The 22956-nt window shown below is 46.4% G+C and overlaps 1 protein-coding gene across 2 annotated transcripts in view; it reads left to right on the top strand.

Annotated features, from left to right (window-relative positions):
* Nucleotides 1-611: 611 nt before the first annotated feature.
* The window catches only part of LOC119698574, a 341074-nt gene continuing 318729 nt past the window's right edge, over nt 612-22956 (top strand). The window contains exons 1-2 of one of the 2 annotated variants that reach the window (XM_038130625.1): nt 612-4442; nt 19757-19899. In XM_038130625.1, the coding sequence (XP_037986553.1) occupies nt 4344-4442; nt 19757-19899 (242 nt within the window). In that variant the 5' untranslated portion in view covers nt 612-4343. Of the gene's footprint in view, nt 4443-19594; nt 19900-22956 lie in introns of those variants that run through there. The other variant, XR_005256172.1, reaches the window with a different exon arrangement.

Genomic DNA, 22956 nt, shown 5'->3' with positions numbered 1-22956 from the left:
GCAGGTTCCTGTGAGTCTTTGAGGACATAGATGTCTTTCTTTCACACTTTCTTTGGAGCTTTCTTTTCCCTGAAATTACTTCAGTGACTTCCAGGCCCTGTGAGAAGGGCAGACCCACAGCTTGGCTCACACAAGTGGCTGCTGTGAAGCAAAGTTATTCGGTGGCTTAAAGCCTGGCAGTCTCCAACCTGGGAACCACCCACACAGTGACTGTTCCCTGTGCAGGGAGCAGCAGTTCCTGCACAGGATGGTGGAAAGCTGATGTGCCAGCAGCTGGTGGGTGCTGTGGCAGTCATAGAGAAAGCAGACGGAGCAGAGAAGCCAGAGCATCCCTCCTGGCCCATCTGCAGCACCGTGGTGTCCCACCACAGGTGATTTTTATTACCTAAATGATGGTAATGAGCCCTGCTGCAAGTCTGGCTGCCCTGAATTCTGCAAAGGTGACAATTGCTAACTCAGGTTTTGGAAGGAGGTGAGCTCTGATGAGCTGAAAGGAGCAGTGAGTAATCCTCATCTACCTGGCTTTGTATCCAAGCTGTGAGTCATTCTAATGAGCAATACCAAAAGTGCTGACCTGCCCATCTCATGCTTCCTCACTTGAGACTCCGGCAGCCTTGGTGTGCCTTGGGGCTGCCTTTTGGGCAGAGGGGAACCTGGGACACTGGTTTTACTAAAAACTTTTCCAGTGGAATAAATGCAGTTGTAGGATGTATGTATGCCAAAATAATCAGTGTAAGTAACTAGAAAGCCTTCAGTGGGTTTTCTGTATGTGGCATCCCCGCTAAAACTGCAGAATTGTTTTTGATTTAAAGAACATTTTCTTACCTGTTGCCATCAAGATTTCAGTTGCCCTTCACTCTCTCTTGAGCACACCACTGTGGCTGGCTGGACTGGTGTGCAGTGACTGGGCAGAGGAGCATGTGGGATTGCTGGCTTAGTCCATGTCTCTGTGTTCCTGGGGACAGCATGAGCAGCCTCTGCTGTCCTCCCTGCTCTACACTGTGCCCACATTGCAGGATGGGATGGTGCCCATCGTATCTCTTCAAAAGGCTGCTCCTTTGAGTGCAAAGTCCTCAATGTCCTCACTTGGCTTTAAGCTCCACGTGTGGTACCAGCATGTTGGGGATGGTGAAAGCTGTTTGCCTCTGGTTTGAATGCAAGGCATGGGCTGGCTTGACTGCATGCAAAAGCTGCACTACTGGATATTTTCAGCAGCTTCCCCTGGGTGCATGGCACTATTTAAAGTGAAAGTACTTTGATTTGGAAGAGGCAAGGATGAAGGTGAAGGCTAATAATGGAAGTTTATGAATGCAGCTGACATCTTAGCACCCTGTGTCTTTCCCCCCCTCTTTTAATGCTCTGTTGTTTTTCCCCCTGTGGGCAAAGTGCTGCTGAGAGTGACTGGGGTAGCTGAGTTTGGTCCATTTATGTGCCTATGGATATAGAGGGGGCTGTTATTTAACACTGAAATATGTGAAATGATCCATGAAACCTCCAGGGTGAACTATGCTAAGGGGCAGACTTTTATAATCTGTGGATTATACTCTACAATATATATATACATTATAGAGTATATATTTATAGGTCATGAGTAATATGGAAACCCCTCTTATAGTTAATAGCTTCTAGTAGAGACCCATCCACATAACATTCCCATGTGGGTGGGTGGCTGTTGGCACTAGTAGAGGGATGAATGACTTTTGTTTTGATCTGGGCTTCTCAGCTAGGCCCCAGCTCCTCGTCAGCTGCAGGATGTGGGCAGCAATAAGGGCAGTCAGCCTAGATTATAAGAAAAGTCTGATAGAAACAAGAAATTTTCTCCTCCTCTGTTATCTGCCTGGGCTCTCCATGTAGGTGGCTTGGTTGGATGTGAACCCTTCAGACAGCAAAACCTGTGTGAGGTGAATGTGACTCACACTGAACATCTCTTAAAGCCCGTGGCAGGTGAGGAGAAGGGGAGATCCTGAGTCCTTTTCCACGGCCTTGAAATGGGACCATCCCTCCTCCTCTGCCGCTGAAGCTTCTCTGTCCCTCCTGCCTCTGCTTTGCCAAGTGAAAGTCCATCTGGGAGGTGTCCAACAATGTACACACACTGCCAGCTGGTTTACACTGAAACCTGGTGTATTTCACAGATCAGCTGAGCTTCCCCAATGTAGCTCACTCACTGCCCTTCAGACCCCTAGGGCCTTCCTGTCTCGCAAGAACAAGGGGAGCTCCTCTGCCCCAAAATCTTCATCAAAAAGCACTTGCTCAGAGGTAATGGAAGGCAAAACAGAGTGAGTTCCACAGCTGAACTCATATTCACAGAATTATTTCAAGCAGTCTGTACATTCCTTCTACTTATAATTTATTATTAACAGTCTGAGAGGAAGAAAAATAATTCATTAAACAATCAGTAAGGCATTCATAAGACATTATTGAGATCAGGTCTCAGGGAAACACATGAGCCTTCACAAATATTAAGTTTTATCTACTCTGTTAAGTCATTTTACATAGAAAAGTGAAACTTAATCCAGCTGCTCTGTCTCTGTAGCTACTGCTCAAGGGGAAACAAATTCAGATCCACCATAATCTGACTAATAGGTTCAATATCAGCTCCCTCTTATCAGAGGCAAAGAAGCAGTTTCATCTCAGTTTCTGCAGTCTGCCCCATGCTTATCTATTCCCTGGTGGCCAGATATCAGAGCGGACCAGTGAGAGGAATCTCCTTCTGGGGGCTGGAAATTAAAATGCCTTGCTGTGAGACCTTCTCCCTTGCCGCAGGCAGTTAGCAGGTGCTTTCTTTTCCAGATGGGAGTGGCTCGTACTTGAGAGAAAAAGTTTCAGAAAGTGCAATTTCTCCAATAGCTCAAATCTGTCTTCTTGGTTTGGCCAGCATGGAAGCAGTAAGGCACTGCTCGGTAATACAGCCACTCAGGAGCCCCTGCTTTCCCTCCACTAAGGGACATCTGGTACACTTGCCTCTAACCAATGATGGATGATTTGGTTTTGTTGAGAAGCTGAAGCTCACCCACCTCCTCAGTTCTCATCCCCATACGTTGCTTTCCGAGCCTCTGTCATTTGCTGTGCTGTGCAGTGCTGTGATGATCTTGTATGGGAAATGATTTAAAAAACATCATAAAGACATTTCTGGGAGCAGTGGAGTCTTCAAAGGAAAATTCTTGGGAAGCTGGAAATATGGTGGGAGGGAAAATATAATCTTTCTCTCATTTCAGATGAACTTCTGCCTTCCTTGAAATTCCTGTGAATTTCAAAGCCTTTGATAGTCATGAAACATCAGAGGAACCTTTATGTTAAGCAAAACGTGTGTGAAAGCAGTGCTGCTTCTGATCCCGCCAGGAGCTGCTGCACACCCCGTTCCTCTTCCTTATGTTTGTCTTCCCCCAGCTGATGCAGTCAATTTGCATTTGTCTGGGGGGTCGTGGCTGTGCCCTTACTCTGCTCTGTTGGATGACACCAGAGCAAAACCCATTACAGGACTTGCCTGCATGGCCAGTGGCCACCCCAGCTACTCCCCTGTGGGCCAGCCTCGATGATCCACAGGGATGGCTGCACTCTGAGCCCTGGGATGCCCTGCCTGCAGCAGAGTGCTCGACTCAGTTTGGTTTTGTCCCAGCCTCCCTTTACAGGATCATGCAGTGAGGCCATGGCACAGGGATTTCCTGGAAGAGCTCTGATGGCACCAGGCACAGGTGGCAGATTTATAGGCAGGCACAAATCACTGTGAATGCAGGTCACTGAAAAGGACAGCACAGCCACCCGAGCTGGGAAAGCCTATCCTTGGAACAGGTACAGCCTGAGCACAGCCAGTGGGGTTGGTTGGGGTATTTCTTCCATGTAGCATATCCAGCCTCAGGAGACTATGCAGGGGATGCCATAGAAATTACAAGAGCTGCAGAGCTGGAATATGATCCCCACAAGCCACTCCTGAAGAGGAGCACAGATGTCTGTGAGTAGGTACAGGCCTCCCACTTCCCACACCTCACTTCCCAGCTGCTTCCTCATGGGTGCTTTATCATGCACTCCTTCCTGAAATGAGGCTGCCAGAGAACAGCATCTGGTCAAGCAAAGGAGGAGAGAGAAGACCACAGAGCAGAATTCCCAAAGGTAAAGGGACTTATCTTTTTCTATCTGAGTGATGGTTATCCTGTGGAGACTGATGCATTCTTGTCTTCTTCACTCAGTGGGAGGGAACAGGCTGCCAGGGCTGCTGGGCAGTGGCATGTCCAGGCTGGTCCCATGGGGCAGCCCCTGCTCCAGCTGGCTGTGATGTGCCCCTGCCTCATGCTTCCCTTCCCTAGGTGCCAGCCAAGTGAAGAAGCTGCAGCCTAAAGGGGCAGGACATGGCATGGGCACTCCCAGGGAAAAAGTCCAGGGAAGCTGAGTTGGGAGAAGACAGTGAGAGCACTGAGGAGCCTTCCTGCCGCACAAGCAGGCTGCAGGTGAGCGATGGTGCGCAGCATAAGAGCTGCAGCTCTGCAGCAGTCATTGCTTACTCACTGTGGAGCCATTGCCAGGTGAGAGTTGCCCCATCCCTCACAACTGAGAGCTTATTTGTGTTTGACCCACCCAGGTCAAATTCACCTCCAGGTATACCTGGTCCATGTAGATTTGAGAGCCCACACAAAAGGGCTGTTCATGCTTCTCTCTTGTCTGTTACTGCATCTGTTTCCTGGCATTCCCAGACTTCCCATCCCAATTTACTTCCCCTGCCCCTTTTGCAGCTGCTTTGCACCATTTTGCTTTTCAGGATCCTGTTTGTCCTCTGCCTTGTTCCAGCCTGCTCCCTGCCTGTAGCTGTAGGTTTTGTCTCCAGCAGGTAACTTCATTACTCTTAAGCTGAGGAAGTAGTGGACTATTTTTGGAGTAATGTCATGTGTTCCGCAGCAAGTGAAGCTTATGCTTTCTGCTGGAGCAGTGTTGAGAAGGAAATTCCTCTTGATGTGAACCAAATGTAGTTTTTGACCATGGGATTGGCACAAAGTACACAGGCAGTGACTTTCTACAAGGATTAACTGAACTAAGGAGTAGAACAAGTTGAACCTTTTTTTTTTTTTTTCCTTAAGCTACCTTGGCTGAGTTTCTGCCTTTGAACAAGGGTGGTTAGGTGCTGGGCAGGTGTGGGACACAGCTATGTAGGCATACAGACACAGGTATGTAGGCAGAGCTGTGAAGCATGTCATGAAGAGTCAAAGGCCTTGATGACTTTTTGGTAAGATATGTCACAGAAGGACATTGTTATGGCCAGAGTTATATGGACCAAGGTCAGCATATAACTGAGGCAGAAGGCTGCAAATAAAGCAACAGCATTATTCTGTTCTTCACATGACTAATGAAGCATCACTTCATAATGCTGATTGTCACTGCCAAACAGAAATTTAAGCACAGCTCCTGTTCCCACCCTGCAGTGTCTATCACATGGGTCCCCTTCAAAATGCACTCACTTCTGCAGAGCCTGCAGACATGATTTAATGATTAGCCGAGGGCCATGCTGACGATGAAAGAAGCTATCACCTCAAATTACACCCCACCCCTTCTGTGGACAGCATGCAATGATTTTTGACTGAACTCTGTTTGAAACCCAGTGTACCAATTTCAACCCAGAGAAGAGAAAGAGTACAGCTACATGTGCAGCTACAGCAGTACACATCATGCTGCTTGTTACTGAAAGTTCTACTAAATATGATTTTTTAGTCTACAGTAGAAGTGTCCAGTATCTGAGGCAAGTGCACAGGTGTGGCAAGAGGAAGGAAAATTATGCTGAAACCTGGCAGTATAACAGGGTGGTTTGGAAGACAAATCCTCTAGAGGACGAACAATTCAGGAAAGCTTTACTGTAAATGAAGAAATGAAAACCTGTGGGCTAGCCAGAAAGTGTCCAGGACAAATTAGAGAGCTGGATTATCACCTGTATGAAGTTTAACATAGATAAGTGATGGATTCTGCATCTGGGATGGGGCAAAGCTGGATGTATGCACAGAATGGGAAATGAGAGTCTGGAGAGCAGTACTGTGGAAGGAGACCTAGAAGTCCTGGTCGATGGCAAGTTGAACAAGAACCAGCAATACCCTGGCAGCCAGGAGGGCCAACCCTGTCCTGGGGGGCATCAGGCACAGCATCACTGAGCAAGGGAGCGGATTGCCTTGCTCTGCTCTGAGCTGGGGCAGCCTCACCTTGAGTGCTGGGGGCAGTTTTGGGTGACACAACATGAGAAGGACATAAAGCTCTTAGAGAGTGTCCAAACAAGGGCCAGAAAGACGGTGAAGGGCCTTGAGGAGCAGCTGAGGTCACTTGGTCTGTTCAACCTGGAGGAGACTGAGGGGAGACCTCACTGCAGTTACAACTTCCTTGTGAGGAAGAGGAGCAGGCACTGATCTCTGCTCTGTGGTGACCAGTGACAGGACCTGAGGGAATGGCCTGAAGTTGTGTCAGGAGAGGTTTAGGGTGGATTTTGGGCAAAGGTTCTTCACCCAGAGGGTGATTTGGCATTGGAACAGGTTCCCCAGGAAGGTGGTCACAGCACCAGCCTGACAGAGTTCAAGAAGTACTTGGACAACACTGTTAGGTATGTTGTGGAATTCTTAGGGTTCTCCAGTGCAGGGCCAGAAGCTGCACTTTGATGATCCTTGTGAGAAACTTCCAACTCAGGATAACCTATGATTCAAGGAAAAGTCTTCCAAAGAACCTGAGTGATTTTGGGACATTGGTCTAACAGCAGACTAAGACACAAGTAGAGCTGCAGCCCCAAGCTACTATTCTTGAGCAGTAAAAACCAAGGAACTACTGGCCTTTCAATACCCAGCCAGCCACCCACCACCTGACTGCTGTCAGCTTCCCTACATGCAAGATCATTTTCACAAAAACCTCCTCTGGGACTTCTCATTTTTTCCTGACTCTCAAGTGGAGCTTGGTTGTCTGATCTGTGTGGTGGTTTTCAGATGTTCTGGAACAGAGGTGTAGGTAAAATGCCAAGAGTTTAGCAGATCTCTCTATGGAGATAGCTGAACTTGACACCTCTTGCAGAGCTCTGGGAAAGGGAAGGAACAGCCCCAGTGCAGAGGGACAGGCAGCTCCTCCAGCCCTGGAAATAGGGAAAATCACAGAATGACATTTCAGTTGCAAGTAAAAATGAAGTCCTTTTTTTTTTTAATCTAATGTGGTTAATTTCCTTTTTCTGCCACACAATAATAAGATTTCAAAAGTACATGGAACTAACATGTCTGGACACCCATTTAACTGATATAAATAATTTTACTTTTATAGGGCAAAGCAAAGCACAATTGCTGCTTGAAAGAAGAGCTGGTTGAAGATTGCACCCATCTTGCAGCAAGTTTTAGGGGGATTTTTTCCTTGCTAGACCAAACACAGCTTTTCAAGTCTTTTTACAGGAGAGAGATGTGCATTGACAAAGTCAAGTTTATTTTGATTTACACTTTTTCTCTACAGATGCAACAGAGGAAACAACATCATGAGGCCCCATGGATATCTTTAATCTCTGACAACGGAGTGGATGAAGGTGATCTGCTCCCTCCTCCCCTGCAAACAAAATTTAATCAGAAATAATCTGATTTGTAGTGCGGCCAGAAAAGATCAAATGAGTATTCCCTTCACTGAAAATTTCAGCAACTTCTATTCAGCCAGTAAAAAAAAGTGATTCCAGCTCTAGATTTCCAGGAAATGACCAAATCTAGTAGGTGGTATTTGGAGGAAATGTTGGAGTTTGCCTGTTTTTAAAACCCCTGTATAATATTTATTATGTACATGCTTCATAATCCCATAGTAAATAACCGTAAATTCCCCATTTCACAAAGTTAACAGCCCATGTGCTTTCTTGCACACAGAAAAATTGATCAAGGTGCAGCCTGAGGAGTTTGGAAAGGTCAGTTTCAAGACTAGAGAGAGATTGAAAATGTTGCTGCTAATCAAAGAAGGGATATTTAATATCCTTTTGACAAGAAATGCAAATAACATTAGTTCCACTACCATCCCTCTGGCCTAGAAGTGCTGTTAAAACAGTTCTTGTACTTTAATATAAATATTATCCACTGCAGTGTCCTCTGTTGTCCTGGCTGGATTGTGCAGTATTTAGTGGTGCAAAATTCCCACTAGTGCTAGAGATCACATCAGCACTGCAAGCGTTGCCTTTTTTGCACTTGTGCTTCTTTCCTAGGAAGCCAGCTGGAGTGACTGCAGGCAGTAGTTCCACTTCCTTCTCCCTCCTCCCTGTGTTTTTGAGCAAGCTTACATTACCTGCAGTCTCTGGATGTATCTCCCTCCCTGCTGTCCTGTAATATCAACAAACATCTCCACCTTCCCCACCGCAGTCCCCTTCCTCTGAATGCTTAAAGATGTGGGAGCTCAGCACTGCTGGTGGGATTTCAAAACCCAGCCCAGGCTCAAGTGCCAGATTTGGGCTAAACAGCTGCTATGTACTGTCAGGTCTGCACATGACAATGATTTGCGCAGCCCATTGCTGAGCCAGCTAGAGCCATTTGTTTAAAAAATAAAGAGACAGATAAATTCAACTCTTCTCCTTCTCCTAGCAAGCTGATATCATGTGCCTGTCTTAAAAATGGCTTGCTCCAGAATGCATTAGAGCTAAATTATCATTTATGTTTGTCACAGGGATTGCTAATGTGTAATGAGATTTTAGAGTTAATGTTTTGTACAAAGCACTTAGCAGAGCTGGGATGAAATTGGTTCAGGATTCTGATGTGGTGTTTTAATTAAAGATATTTTCCAATCAGGGCCAAGCAAATGACTTGTCAGAAGGTTTTGTACCCATCAGCCAATATAGCAGTGCGATGTTGGTCTCGCTTTCTGCTTTCGGATTTTCTTCAGGGAATTAGAGGAGAGAGCCTCTCCAAATCTAATGCAGAAGAATCTTTCTTAGCTGCAACCCTTATAGCAGAAGAAATACGTATTTGATTCTCTGAAATCTTTCACCTGGGTGTCAGTGGTGTGGTTCATTGCAGCGTGACACCAGCCTCAGGCTGCTTTGATTTTGTTGAACTTGTAGCTGGTGCAATGCACTCACACAGACTGAAAGCAGTGGGAAGCCCAGTGCTGTGGGGTGAATCCTGAGGTTTTGTCTGCTGTAGCAGCATCTTGAGCTCCGACTGCAGTTCCTCATCTCCTCTGCTGTTTGGCATGATTGCCAGGGAGGAAGCAGGAAAATGGGTGATGCGGATCCAAAAAAAGAAGGGGAAGGATTTCCAAAAATTGTACTTGGTAAAACCAGCCATAATAATGACTGAAGTGTCTCTGGCCTAAACATGCTTTGGATGTATGATTCAATGTAAACATCAAATGCATGTTGATAAGCACAACTTTTATTGATTTCTGGATAATAAGGGTTATTATTACCAAATTGACACTTATTTTTTCTTAGCTACCTCTGGTCCATGCAGGGAACTTCAACCACCATCAAGGCTTAGGCTGGGATATCTGCTTGAAACAAAATCACAAAACTCTAACCAGACAAAAAGTGCAGCTCTCAGGGCTGATGACAGACACAGGCAATGCAAATCTTTGGCAGAAAACCAGCTGCCATCGTCAGCATTTGCTTTGCCCATCCTCCAGCCATGAGAAACTCATCTGTGTAGAGCTATGGAGGAAGGCTGAGGGGATGCAGGGAAGTGGCTCCGGCTGGGGAGGGGCAAGAGGGAGGAGTTTCCCTACTCAGTGCTCCTCACACTTAAAACTTCCTTTCTGTTCCACCTTGACAGCTGTGACTGAGAGTCCCCTTTTCCCTGCACTCCCTGGTTTTTGCCCCACTCCCCCCTTCCGAGGCAAGGAAGGACAGTGGCCCCACAGACAGGGGCAGCTCCTCTGGAGGCTGAGTCAGCTCCATGGATACAGGACAGCACTGCTGGAAACCCACCCTGCAGGGGGGTGCAGCTGTGACACCACAGCATCATTAACTTGGATAATAGGACTGAGCCACAGCAAACCACCCTGGATTTGTATAGCTCCATGCCGTGTTTGTTTTTGCAGTGTTTCTGACATAAACCCCTTTGGAGCTGCTTAGCTGAGAACATTTTGGTAGTATGCATTGCATCCTGCTTGCTATGATAATAGAAAAAAAATCCTTCTTTATATGCTCATGATTTCAAGTGTATTTGGTTGGTTGGTTTGTTCACTTGTTTTTTCTAAGAAGAGCAAGGAAAAAGCTTTCATTTTATAGACAGTTCTGATGTTTTAACATATAAATGGATGAGGGTTTTTTGTATTTTTCTTTTTCAAGTTTGCCCATCTACAGGTTCCATGACTGTTTGGAAACAGGCAAGCAGTAAGTAGGGATTCTAATCCCAAAAAGCAAATTGTAACCTGTTCATTAGGTGAATTCTGTAGCTCAGTATGGGAATTCGCCTGAGTGATGTAAAAGGGAGCTATTTACTAGATTAGAGAGATGAAGGTGAATTTTGCAGAAAAAAACCCTCATATTCTTACCTCTACTGTACAGAGAATACATGAATATGCTGGATATTTTATTGTTACATTTTTTATTATAACATTGTCTTTGCGTAAGCCTTGCATCACCGGATTTCAGAAAATAACAAAGACAGAAGGAGACCAAAGTACATATTCAGGTCAGCCCCTCCTCAGTGAAATAGCACCCTACTCCATAAGACACAAGACACACTGCAGCTTCACTGTGCACCTCTTGGCCAGCTGTGTGGGTGCTTTATCCCTGAGAACACTGACACCCACTGAATGAGTGGCATCGACCTTTTCAGAGACAGCGAGGTACAGACACGTATGGGGCATCTTTTCCTGCCAACCCCAAACGTTCCAAAGGCATGAGTCAGATCTCCCTGTCTCGTAAATTATAAGACTAGATGAAAAAAATGTTAATGAAAACACCGAATAAATGTGTTGATGTCCTTCTCTGCCATGAATTTTATGGAGTCTATGGATTTGAGCTCTGAGAGGTCACTCAGGTTAAATTTTAAGTCTTTTGTTCTCTGTAAGTGATAGAAAATTCTGCTGATTCATTCAATTACAGGACTAAGTTACAGACGCTGGGGAATTATGGTGAACTCTCTAAGAGAGGCACCTTTGTGGTGAACTGTCTGTTGCAAATCTCTGCCAGCATGTGCTGAACTGTATGAATTAAATTCTACAAAGTGTGTTAGGAGATACAGAGAGCTGGACTCATATCCACAAGGATGGTGCTAAAGCTTCTGTGTTTCCTGCTCACTGCTTCCAGGGTGCTGAACCACTTCATAGGTGTACGTCTCTGTTGTCAGAGATCCCCTACCCAGAATTGTGGGGTGGAGAGGAAGAGGAGGTCTGGGTTGGTGGATAGACAGGATAATGAACCATGAAGGGACTCCCCATTCTTTTCAGCATCTGGGAAGAAAGAGTATACTCTGTAGGAATGGACTACTCCAATTGAAAGGCTGAGGTAGTATTTACAGGATTGTTTTGGTAATGCATGAGAAAGACCCACACCTCTTTCATTTGGAAAAAGAGTGAGTGAGTGAGTGAGTGAGTGAGTGAGTGAGTGAGTGAGTGAGTGAGTGAGTTTTCTGGTGAAAACGCCAGATTTTAGCACAAGGCACTGGCACCATCAGGTACACTGTGGTGTTGAGCAATGGAGCAGGGACTTAGGCACATCTCAGTGTTGCAAGCACTGCCTTCACAATGGCTTTAGGCACCAGCACTATCATTACAGATTAAAGTCTTCTGCAGCAGTCCCAGCACTCAGGTGATCAGGCTTGGTGTTTTTGAGAGGAATGATTTCACAGCAATGTGCAGGGGGTGTGTGTCTGATTTTACAGTCATGTTTTCATCCAGCCTCTGTTACTGGAAGGTCAGTTCTCCTCTCCTCCTGCTGTCTGCTCCTGAGAGAGCTGTTCCTGCCAACACGCCTTTGACACAATTGGTAGCCCTGGTGTGAGTGAGGTGTCACCAGCAGCAGGGAGGTGAGTTAAAGCAGCGGGTCTAGAGGTGCTCAGGAGCCATTCTCTGAGCATGGCCTCCCACTATCTGCAGTGGTGTCCCTGTGCTTCCTGCCATGTTGAAGCAGCAGAGGTTGACAGGGATGTAGCAGGGACAGCTGAGTGCAGGGATCATCCTTCCCTAGCACAAGGAGAGGCTGAACATGAGGATGTGCTCCAAGCACATGTGTGCACATGAACATTGGGCTGACTCCTGAGGAGGTGATTTCAGAGAGCAGTTTAAGGTGAGGATGTTAGGCACTTACTAGGTCTGAAATATAGATTAAATTTTCAGTGAGAACCTGCTGCATACGCAGGGCTTGTGTCTATTTTGACTTTATGTTCAGAGTCTTCATTTGTTGCTCACTCCTATAAGGTGAAGCTTTTCCTTCTTCTGCACTGGCTTTTTTGTTCCAAAAGGCTTTGGTAGCCTCAGTTTGAGATGTCTCTCTTTCATCTGCAGAGACAGGGCTTTCAGATCCTCCAGGTGTCTCACCTTGAATCCCGTCACATGTTGGGGGTGCCAGTGCTGTTCTGGAGGCTGCTACCATCCATTCCTTGGTATCTCACTGCTTTAGCACTTTTGGCTGTGCCCTCTGGCAGCCTTTGCTTGGTGCCTTGACACCACAGTTTTGATACTAAAAGTGGTATTTCCTGAAAGCACCACTTTGATTCTTCTCTAGTATAAAACGTCTTATTTTATACATTGGTGCATTTTCCAAGCCTCTGTAGCAGGACTCACCTTGCTCCAGCCATGGATTCATGGGAAGATGATGCCAGTGGGATGCCCTGGTTCAGCAGCTGCTTGTGCCAGTGTGTCTTTTTAGCAAGTACAGATGGAAAATGCTGTTGTTTTCCTCTCATTGATCACTGTCCAAAGCATCTGAGACTCCAACAAAAGAGCCAGAAGAGAGAAAAGTTTCTGTTCCCACAGCTTTGTTACTTTCTACCACATCTCAATTTCTTTAAAATTTACTCGCTGTACTTAGGCTTGGCATTGTAGCTGTGTTGGCCCCTCATGCCAGGTCTGTTTTGGCACAGGGAGGGCTGTAGGGACCTGTAGCAAGCAGTTGAGCTCAGGTGTAGAGGGACATAGATTTCTCCAAGACAAGAAGTTTGTTCATCTTTTAATTATGCCCTTTTTTTCCTTTTCTTTCTTTCCTTGTTGCTGGTGCAGGTGGCTGTGCAGTTCTGTTTCAAGCAGATAAAGACATCTGTAACTGTCAATATCTAGCAGCCCTGTCCCTCTGCCATTTTTCTTTTGTTGTTTTAACACTTTTACAAGTAGTTCCCTCTTAAATTTCCAGTGAAATGAATAACATCAACTGCGCTTGTAAATCTTTCCCTCTGAAGAGGGAGGAAGATACTGTAGGCATGGGAATGCTGCAGGAGGGGCTGAGGAAGACACAGTTGCAATTAGGCTGAACAAGTACAGCAACTTCCCTCTATTTCCTCTTCCTCCCTCAGCAAGGTGCTCCTCTGCTGTATACATAGGATTTCAGCTTCCAAATGTGGCTTCCTGCTACATTCTGCTCTCTCCAAAAGTAGTTGAGCCCATAATGGGGTGTGACCCACACTTTGAGGGTCCCCATCAGTCCCCTGGCACCTCATCAGTCCAGGGTCTCACTGCTAGATTGCTTTATTTCATTGTCTACCTAGGTAAGATTCCTTGTCCCCCTTTGCCAGTTTTGCTGTACCAAAGCATCCCTGGCAGGAGTGATGCCATGGTGTCACTTGCTCCACCATCAGCTTCAGCTGCGGTGGTTGAAGGGGACATTGCTGCCAGCCAGCCCCCTCACCTGTCAGTCACAGCCCTGCATGCTGGAGACAGGTGATGCTCCCTCTGGAGATTGTCTGGACCCCAGCCCTGTGCTGGGAGCACTGCCACATCTGCGAGGTGCCGGGGCAGTGGGGCGGCAGGGTCGGCTCTCCTGCTGCTTCTGGCTTCTGTGTAGGAAAACATCACCTCTTTTAGGACACCTGCCCATGGAAGCTGCCTCTGAAACCTGTGCCAGCATCTGCTGCTGCCCTGACAGGCCTCTGTGGTAGGAACGTTGCAGCTCTGTGTAGGAAGGCACCATGGCACAGCAGGCAAGCCCCTGCCTTCCAGCCTTTCAACCACCCTGATTGCCCCTGCACCTCATGATGTCTGTGGGCAGCAGCACTGAACAGAGGGATGTGCTGGCACAGCTAGAACACCCTCTCAGGGGGCTCCTTAAATTGCTGTTTTGGTCACAATCAATCCCCAGAAACCTTCTCTTTGTTTAAAGGCTGCTGAACTTTGCTAAGTAATTGCAGCAGGTGCCTTTCCCTCCCTTGCTGCCCATCAGTAAGTGGCTTTTCTTCTCTCTGCTCATGGCAGGCTCACTGCTGAGCACTCACCATTCAGAACATCACAGTGAGCTGTACCAGAAGCCCCTGTCCTTACTGTCCTCCTCTTCCAGCCCTCTGTGCTTGCCCTGGCATGGGCTCTTCTTACAGGAGATGTAGGGATTTTTTTCTGGAGTGCAAAGCTTCTTTAGAAAACCCATGAATTCCTGACTGCTCACGTGGCAGGCCCAGCCTGGCTGTGCAGCCAGGAGTAGTTTATTATGAGAAATGGTCTGTCGGCTGCTGCAGACTCGCAGCACCATAAATGTGTTGTCTGCAGAAACACACAGGAGTGGGGAGAGACAGAGAGAGATTAGCTGTGAGTGGGAGGGTGAAGATATGGGGAGTGGAGGTCACAGGAAGTGTGGGTTTTGAAACAAGATGAGAATGTAATGCCAATTGCCTTGTGATTTTTTTTTTTTTTTTAAGTAAAAAGGCAGATATCACTGGCAGGTGTCCAGAAACTCCTTCCAACGCTATTAACTTGTCTGTATAAGTTCTGCAGCCCACCTCCTGTCAGCACTGCTCATGGGGCCATCAGGAGAGCACTGTGGTGGTGGTGTTGGGTCACTCGCTTCTCAGCCATCAGATCACAAAAAGAGGTTGCTATTTTTTGAGATTGAGAGTAAATTGGAGAAAAATCAGTGGGTCCATGTCTGACCGCTGACCAAATCAAAGCCTCACTTCAGAGTGGGAAGTATCAAAGAGGGTTTTAAGTACTGAATATTTGTCACTGACTTTCCAGGCTCCATTGCTTTTACCCCTAATCTTCCTCACTTGCTCATGCTGTGCATGCAGAGGCAGGGAGGGATGATAATGGACTTGCAGTTGTACTTGCTGTTCCCATAACAAATGGCAGAATCTTCACATAAATTGTTTGAACATGTAACACTGCTCTTATTTCTTAACGATAAGGGCTTAGGAGCTGCCCTTTTCCAAAATGAAAGAAATGAACCAAACGTTATCTCTTTGTTTTAAAAAATGATCCCTGCAACTACAACAACAAAAAGCCATTATGATGATCTGTAAAGGTCTTGCAAGCTTTTACAGGAGAGATTTTCTGCTCATCCAGTCTGGCTTCACTCCCGTTCCCTCTCCCTATTCCCAATGCACGTGGTTCAAGCTTTCTAGGGCAGTTTAAGCTCCTAGATACAGCTGAACTGAATGAATCTGGCCTGGAGGACATGTCAGAGGTCAGAACTGGGTGGAGAAGTATCTCCTCTGGGTACTGTGCCTAAAACTAAGTTCTTTAGATCTTGCTCTGGTCCCAAGTACATCCATCATCAATTATATATCTATACTCACTGTTTACACAGGTTTCTTGTTTATCATGAAATATTTGCTTCAAGGCTCTGCATCTGTTGTAGCAGTGTCTATTGCTTATGCCAAGGGAAAAAATGTCACCATAACTTTTCAGTACTATGGCACAGATTTATCTGTGGTGGCTGGTGTTAGACCTCTGATAAGCCATGGTGCGCTGCTTGCTGGCTGTGTCCTGGACCAGTGGACAGATTAGGGGTGAGTTTGAACTTGAAAATTTCTGAGTTTAAAGAAATAACCCTCTCCTTTCTCTTGCAGGTAATAGATCTGTGTTTCTGGGGATAGTGGGGAGAAATTAAAGAAATGCGTTTGAGCAGCAGATACAGAGACACCCATGTATGCACATACACATTGGAGTTTGCACTGAGTGAGGTAAAAAAACGTGATGATATGAAGTCTCTTTGTGACTATTCCAAGACAGAGCTTGAGCCCTAGGAGTGGTTTCACAATCTCTGGAACAGGAGGCTTGGAAACTTAACCCCTTTGATTTCTGCAGAGCTCTCCTAGCTTAAACATGCTTATGAAGGCTAATGCACACACCCATTAGCTTTCCCACTGTCAACTGCTGTTAGTGTAGCTGCTTAGCACCCTGCTGGGAGGGAGATGGATGGACTCCTCCAGATGCCGTCCTGCTGCTGCTTCTTTTAGATCAGTCCCAGGGGATGCAGACCTGCTATGGCTCTCCTTGAGCTGTGAGTGGCCAAGTGAAGCAGTCCATACACATGCTCTCTCACATTAAGTTTCCTATTTAACAACACCCCATGCTATTCTTTGCTATATTAGGTGGAAACAACATTTTTTTTTCAAAGTGGATAAGCATAACTGCTTCCCAGGTGGAGAAAAAAGAGCCACAGAGGGCTTCAGAGATATGGGCTGAGCCAGCTGCAGAAATGTGAATTAGCTCCCCAGCTGTAAGAGCTGCCAGTCAGCCTTGTACCTAATCCACTATATAATGGCTGAAACCTGGAGTCGGCATGAAGAGGTGCTGGGAGTGGAGGGGGAGACAAAGGAGGAAGAGAGAGGATGATACATGAATGAGAAAAATGAGATATATAAAGGTAAAATCCTCATCTGTCTGCAGAGGCCTTCCGAACTGAATAGCTGGTGATAAGAGCAACTTCCTTCCATGCATTCTGTATCAGGTATTTAGCACGGCTGTGTCTCAGCAGTGTGTTCCCCGCACAAGACTGTAAGGAGATGGTCAGCATCAGTATGCTGCATGCAGTAGAAAGCGGGTGGATTTGCTTAGCTCTGTGGGTGGCAAAGAACTGGGAGCAATTTTTATTGTCCAGGCAGGAGTTAATATTATTGTATTTTTCACTGTCTTCCTTTGGATGCATCACAAAATCAGTCTATGCAAGGAGAAGCCAGGGGAAGAGAGGGGAGGGAGAGACATCCAGAGCCAGTGCAGATGGGAGGCATGGCTGAGTGATGAAGAGTGAAAGATGCTAACCAGGCTCAGGCCACACACGGAGGACTGGCTGCCCTTTCTGACCCTCCCTATCCCTGGAGAAAGACAGACCTTGCAAGGTTGTGGCTGGAAGGCAGCATGCTCTCTTCCCTCACATCTGCGTACGAGCACCGTGAAACTGTGGGGTCGGTGTCATCTTCCAGAAGGAATCCCCTATTGGCAATGAAGAGAAATGGGTTTTGTTTTGCCCCACACAGAGTTGATGGGAGTGTTATTCTCACAACTGAGCTAGCAGTTGGGTGGAAAGTCTTCCAGCTGCTGGACACCTGCTGCTGGAGTAGCTCCACCTCCACTGCTTGAGAGATACAAGAGAGCCTGTCTTGGAGATACAATCTGTGGGTGGAGACAGGAGAAAGTATATCCAAATCCTAAATGACTTCTGCTTTCCTGAGGTGTTGCTGCTTTGTGCAAATAATTTCTGATCTCTTGTTGACAATTCCCCAAAATCAAAATGAATAGTCAGCTGACGGCAGTGCAGGGGTGTGGGGTGCAGCCAAGGGTGTTTTGGCAGCAGATGGAGGGGAGGAAGGGAGAGAGCTGATACATTCTGATCCAGACCTCATTGCTGCTGCTTCACCTGGGTCTGTAGCAGGGAGAGAGGAGAGTAGCACTGCCCACCAGCTCCAGGTTCCAGGGTCTCAGTGCAGTCCTTCCCTCTACCCAGCTTCCCTCTACCCAGCTCTACACAGCCCAGGAAAGAACTTGCCATGGTGTGGAGAATCTGCCCGTGCTGGCCAGAGCAGGCAAAGTGGCTTCTCAAGGTGCTCAGAGTGGATCTAAACTCCTCCAAGGTGCTGCATTAGGGTGGAGGGTTTGACTGTACTGGTCTGGCCCTGGAGTGGTGCTGGTTGCTGTGCCTGGTTTTCACACACACAGCCTTGGCTGTGCCTTGGGGCTGGCTGGCTTTGGTAGGTGGGTACCACAGGGATGAGAGAAGACCAGGGGGTCTGCCCTCGGGTCTCTCTCACCTGTGCTGGCTCACAGGGCTCTGTGCTGATGTCTGTCAGAAGTCTGCTGCTGTTGTTCTGGAGAGAAGTTGTCATCCTCACACACCCACAGCTCCTCTGTATTTGCCCAACCACCTCTTCCCCAGGCTGGGGAAAGCAAAGTCTGGACAGATGTGCCTGGACTGACCTGTGGCATCCCAAATCGAGGGCTGTGCTCCCTGGGGAGAAGCTCCATGCTGTCCTATTTAGGCACTTTATATTGCTTAATTGCAGTTGCTAGGGACTGCACAAATCGATCAGTGGAGCACAAAGTGACGTGACAACAGCTGTCATGTGTCCCTGATTTTCCCTCTCCTTCCTGAAAGATGTCTGGACAGAAGACTACGTGTGTTTGTTGGCTCATGGAAAAGCACACATAGTAGTATGTTTGTGTGCCCTTGATAGCACACCCTCAGAGGAGACACAGTCAGAGCTGTGCCCTTTGTGGGCAGCAGGAAAAGGGGCAAACCTGCAGCAGCCTCTCTCCACAGGCTGAGCTCTGGCTTTGAGGCAGCTCTGACCCCATCCTGTTCCCCTGTGCTCGGAAGCCAGTGAGCACTAACATGGGAGTGGGAGGACAGTCCAGCTTTTATTTGTTTTGCACGGTGGATTTTGGTGTTTTCTGAGTTCAGGAATGCCGCCTGCTCCTCCGCCTCCTCTAGTGCAGCTGCACCTCTTGGTCCTAGCCCCAGCTGCCTCAGCTTAGCTTTGCCTCCAAACACATTCTTTTGCTGGGTGCAGTGCCTCTGTGCTCTCGGATGGAGATTGGCCTGTAGCTGTCTCTGCCTGCATGGCATCTGCTTCCCTCTGCCTTTTTAATCCTCTGCATTTTCCATAACCTAACATAAACGAGTAACAAATCTGGGATGCACTTCTCCAGCCAAGGGGACAGATCTGGGCTGTGGCATTTTACACGTACTGTGATTTCTGCAGCAGTCTCTCTTTCTTTTTCTTTTCTCTTTTTTTTCAATACACATCAGACTTGTGAGAAATGTATTCTTATGTCAGTAATGTTCAAAGGCGAAAAGAAAAGCTGCCAGAAGAGAGCTTTAAAAGTCTGACATATTATCATTCAGAGAAGAATTTTCAGTACAATTATTCTGGATTTTTTCCAATAAATAAATTGTACAGACTTTTAAGGGAGAGCTTTTAGGTTAATGGAAATATTACTTAAATTAAAATACATCCCATTCAGCCATCAATTCCACTGTCATTGCAGCATGTGTTTAATGTTAATGACATGCCCAAATAAAAAGGAAAAAACTGATTTGTTTTATTGTGACCAAAGCTGAGTACGATCTCTTGTGGAAAGTTAAATACAAGCCAGAGGGGGCACAAGGCAGCATCAACAGAAGCATGGTTAAAATGTACTTGCAGAAGGTATATTGCACAGCACTGAGCATGGGAATGGTAAGAAACATGTTACATCTTGTATTTCCTATGAATTGATTTTTACTTTTTTTCTTCTCTTGGTGACTTTATGAGGAGGCCTTCTACGGCTTACAGGCTCTGTCCCTTTGTGTTTTGGAACCTCACACACAGAGAGTGCATCCCAGATTTCATCTGGGGCAGGTTCCAAGTTCACTCCTGCTCCAAGGAAATGGTGGGCAGCTTGGAGTGGAGCTGCCAAATTCAAATGATGTCTTGAACTCTGTGTTTCCCAGATGAGCTCTCACCAGACTAGGTTTCACGCCACCTGCATGAGGCCCTTCTGCTCCCAGCTGAGCTGGACAACACGAGAGACAACTCCCCGGGCCTTTGCAACCTGTGCTTTTCATTCTGGCAAGGGAACAAAGTCAACGGACAGGTGAGTGAGCAAAGAGAAAAAGCTAACTGGCTTCTACCTCTTTTGCTTTTTATATGCTGGATTGGGAGGGGGAAAGGCAGCAGAGAAGGTTTCTACATTTTCTAGTGTGTCACTTGTCAGCAGGTGACAGGACTCTTGCTTAGGATGAACATGAGCTTGGCTGCTCACCCACTGTAAGGGTTTTTGTCTTGACCACCCACTGTGGTGCAGGCATGCATCCTCGGGTTGGTCACCCAGGTGTTGGGTCTGCTGCCTGGGGGACAGCAGATGCAGAAGAAGCCTGGGAAGGAGATCAGTCTCCAGCAGCCAGCATCCCTTTTGGAAAGGCTGGCTCAGTTGCAGGGCCACAGGGAGCAAGGATGGATTAGCTGCCCCAGGCGAGAGCTATTACATCACAGCCACTGGTGCATCCCCACCCTAAGAGTCCTCTGGAGCCCATCTGTCCTTCTGGAATCCAGGTTCAGATATACCAGGTATTTTCCCTGAATCCTTGTTGGAAAGCAGGTGGGCTGCCCACCCAGGGCACAGAGTACAGGACTTAAAACACCTATTATAAACACAGTGCCCACAAAATTCAGGCCTGAGGTCTTTAAATGGGCTTAAGAAGGGTTTCAAGGCAGCATCTACATGGGCCCAACTGCAGTGAAGATACTTATTGACTCAGCTCAGGCTCGAGTCCATAGACTGAACCATTTTATTCAACAGAATAAGCCAGCACAGGGACTGAAAGGTGAGAAGGATCATTGCTCATTGGTATCTTTCATACTCATGGCAACGTCCGATGTCCGTGTCAGGATAACTGCAGTAACAGCAGTCTAGGTGATGGTTGCTTCCCACCTTTCAGATGACAAACTGGCCACTGGTTTTGGGGACACAGGATTGCATCAGAAACACTTCATCCTATGGAGAGAAGTGAACAGGTTTTGCTGGCTGCAAGGGCAAGTTCTCCTTGTAGCATTTGTCCTTCACTGAAAGCTTTAGGGCAGGAGAGCGACTTCCAAGTCAAAGACATGACAAGACCAGGCCTTGAATCTGTGAAGATTTTATGTGAAGCTTGTTCTCCAAACTTTCCTGACTTCTCAGTCCATTCAGCAATGTGTTGGGAAAAGTACTGGATCTGATTTCATGCCCCTGTGGGGCTTGGGAAATGTTTGTAGCAAAGGGAGAAATTACTAAATTCAAATTTTGACATGGCTTTGAGAGAACAGAACTCCCAAGCAAGTCACCAGCATATCCTTGGGTTTCTCGTGCTCACTTCTCAGGCTTTGCTATGCAAAATCAACTGTGCTTTTCTTGTGGAGACTAAGAATAACTTCCAGGCCAAGTTCCAAGGTCAATTCATCCATCTGACTTTTTCCATCTATATGAATTAACTTCAGCACAAACTTTAACAGTGCAAATGCATCACTGCTAGAGCATGTTTAGAGAACAGCTTCAGGATCACCGAACACATTGTTACTTGCACAGAGGCAGGATTCCCAGACATTACAATGCAATTGCTATTTGGGCTCAGTTACCACTGTGTCTTTCCACTCTCTTTTTTCTTTCGAGGTTACTCCTTTGCAACAGAAAAAATATTTATTTTTCACCAGTAGCACAAAGTGTATTTCCCTGGGATTCCCTTGAACATTCCTTGCTTATGACCAATTGAAGAGACATTTGTGAATCTGACTGTTGTACATTGTCATGGCTACTTTTCTATCCTCCTGGGGTAAGGGTAGGCTTTCACTTAGGGGCACTGCAGTTCATGTCAAGTGGGTTTTGTTCCTTTTTTTTTTTTTTTTTTGTCCTTCTCCGCATTCACATGAAAGTGTTCTTACTTTCATCTTTCTAGCTTGCTCCTTCCTCTCAGATCTTCTGTCTTGGTTCAAAGGGTCCTTGTGCCAGCAGGCTAATGCACACCTGGTGCAATCTAGGGACAATTCACTCCCAGGAAAACAATAGCAGTTTGTCCATTCTCATCATCACCGGGGGTTTCCTGCAATGGAAAATAACTCAAAGTTTATAAGGCTCTCTTATCTCACAACAAAATAAGCCTGTGGGCAGATGTAAAATCAACACGTGTCTGTTTTGGCCTTGAGCCCACCACTGCCAATATTGTCTTCTTTGGGAAATGAATTCATTTGTTTTACCCTCTACTTCCCTGTGCTTGGACTGTCTTTGCAGGACCCTGTCTGCTTAGTGCAGTCCCAGGGTGAAATTAGTGCTTTCCCTTTTAGCAAAGTATTTTCTTCATATGACACTGCTTTTTTGGCTGTGGTTGCCACTCATCACACTTACAGTAAAAGACCTCCTTGGTATTGATACATACTGACTGCTTCCCATTTGGGAAATGGGCATGGCAATTCTTCTGTCTCTCCTAGGGGTGTCCTGAAGAAGCTGTGTTGAATTGTCCTAGCCTCTGGTGTGTACGATTAGTATATGGGATCACTGCCTGTCATCCAGGTAGTTATGTAGACAGGCGACGTAGGATATAAGATGGACTATCTAAAAACGGGACAACTCATTGTTAACAAATGCTCGGTGGTCACTTTGACCTGAGAGCTGGGACAAACCTTGAGCTTTCCTGGCTTACCAGGAATACCCGTACTGCCTGCAAGAAGGAAAATATCTCTTGGGGGATTCTGCAATAGTGAGAGGCATACATGCCATGGGGGAAGAATTTGGACTCCATCCAGTCTATCTATTGAGCAGTCACTTGTAATCGTTGCTAATCCAATGAGAGTAGTAAATAGTTATGGATGGCCTGCATAGATTTATTGGTCTGAGGTGATGCCAAGTGGCAGAGATAAAGCAAGGGATAATATTTATCAGAAATAAATGTTGACGTTTATGGAAAAACTAGAATGTGTGTTCACATCTATTTTGAATGTTTTTGTGAGAGATACCTGAGAAGTCTCCATTATGGGTCTATCTTCATAGGGGTAACAAGTTTTTCTCTTAAGCTAATATTCTAAAGGGATAGATTAAATTAAAGGTTAATTTAAAAACTATTTCTTTTCCCTTGGAAGGTGAATAATATTTTTCACTTACACTGCTGCAGTCCATCATAATGTT

This window comes from Motacilla alba, chromosome 3 (assembly GCF_015832195.1).
Source record: "Motacilla alba alba isolate MOTALB_02 chromosome 3, Motacilla_alba_V1.0_pri, whole genome shotgun sequence".
In the NCBI taxonomy this organism is placed as follows: Eukaryota; Metazoa; Chordata; class Aves; order Passeriformes; family Motacillidae; genus Motacilla; species Motacilla alba.
This window is presented reverse-complemented; position numbering and strand designations above follow the sequence as displayed.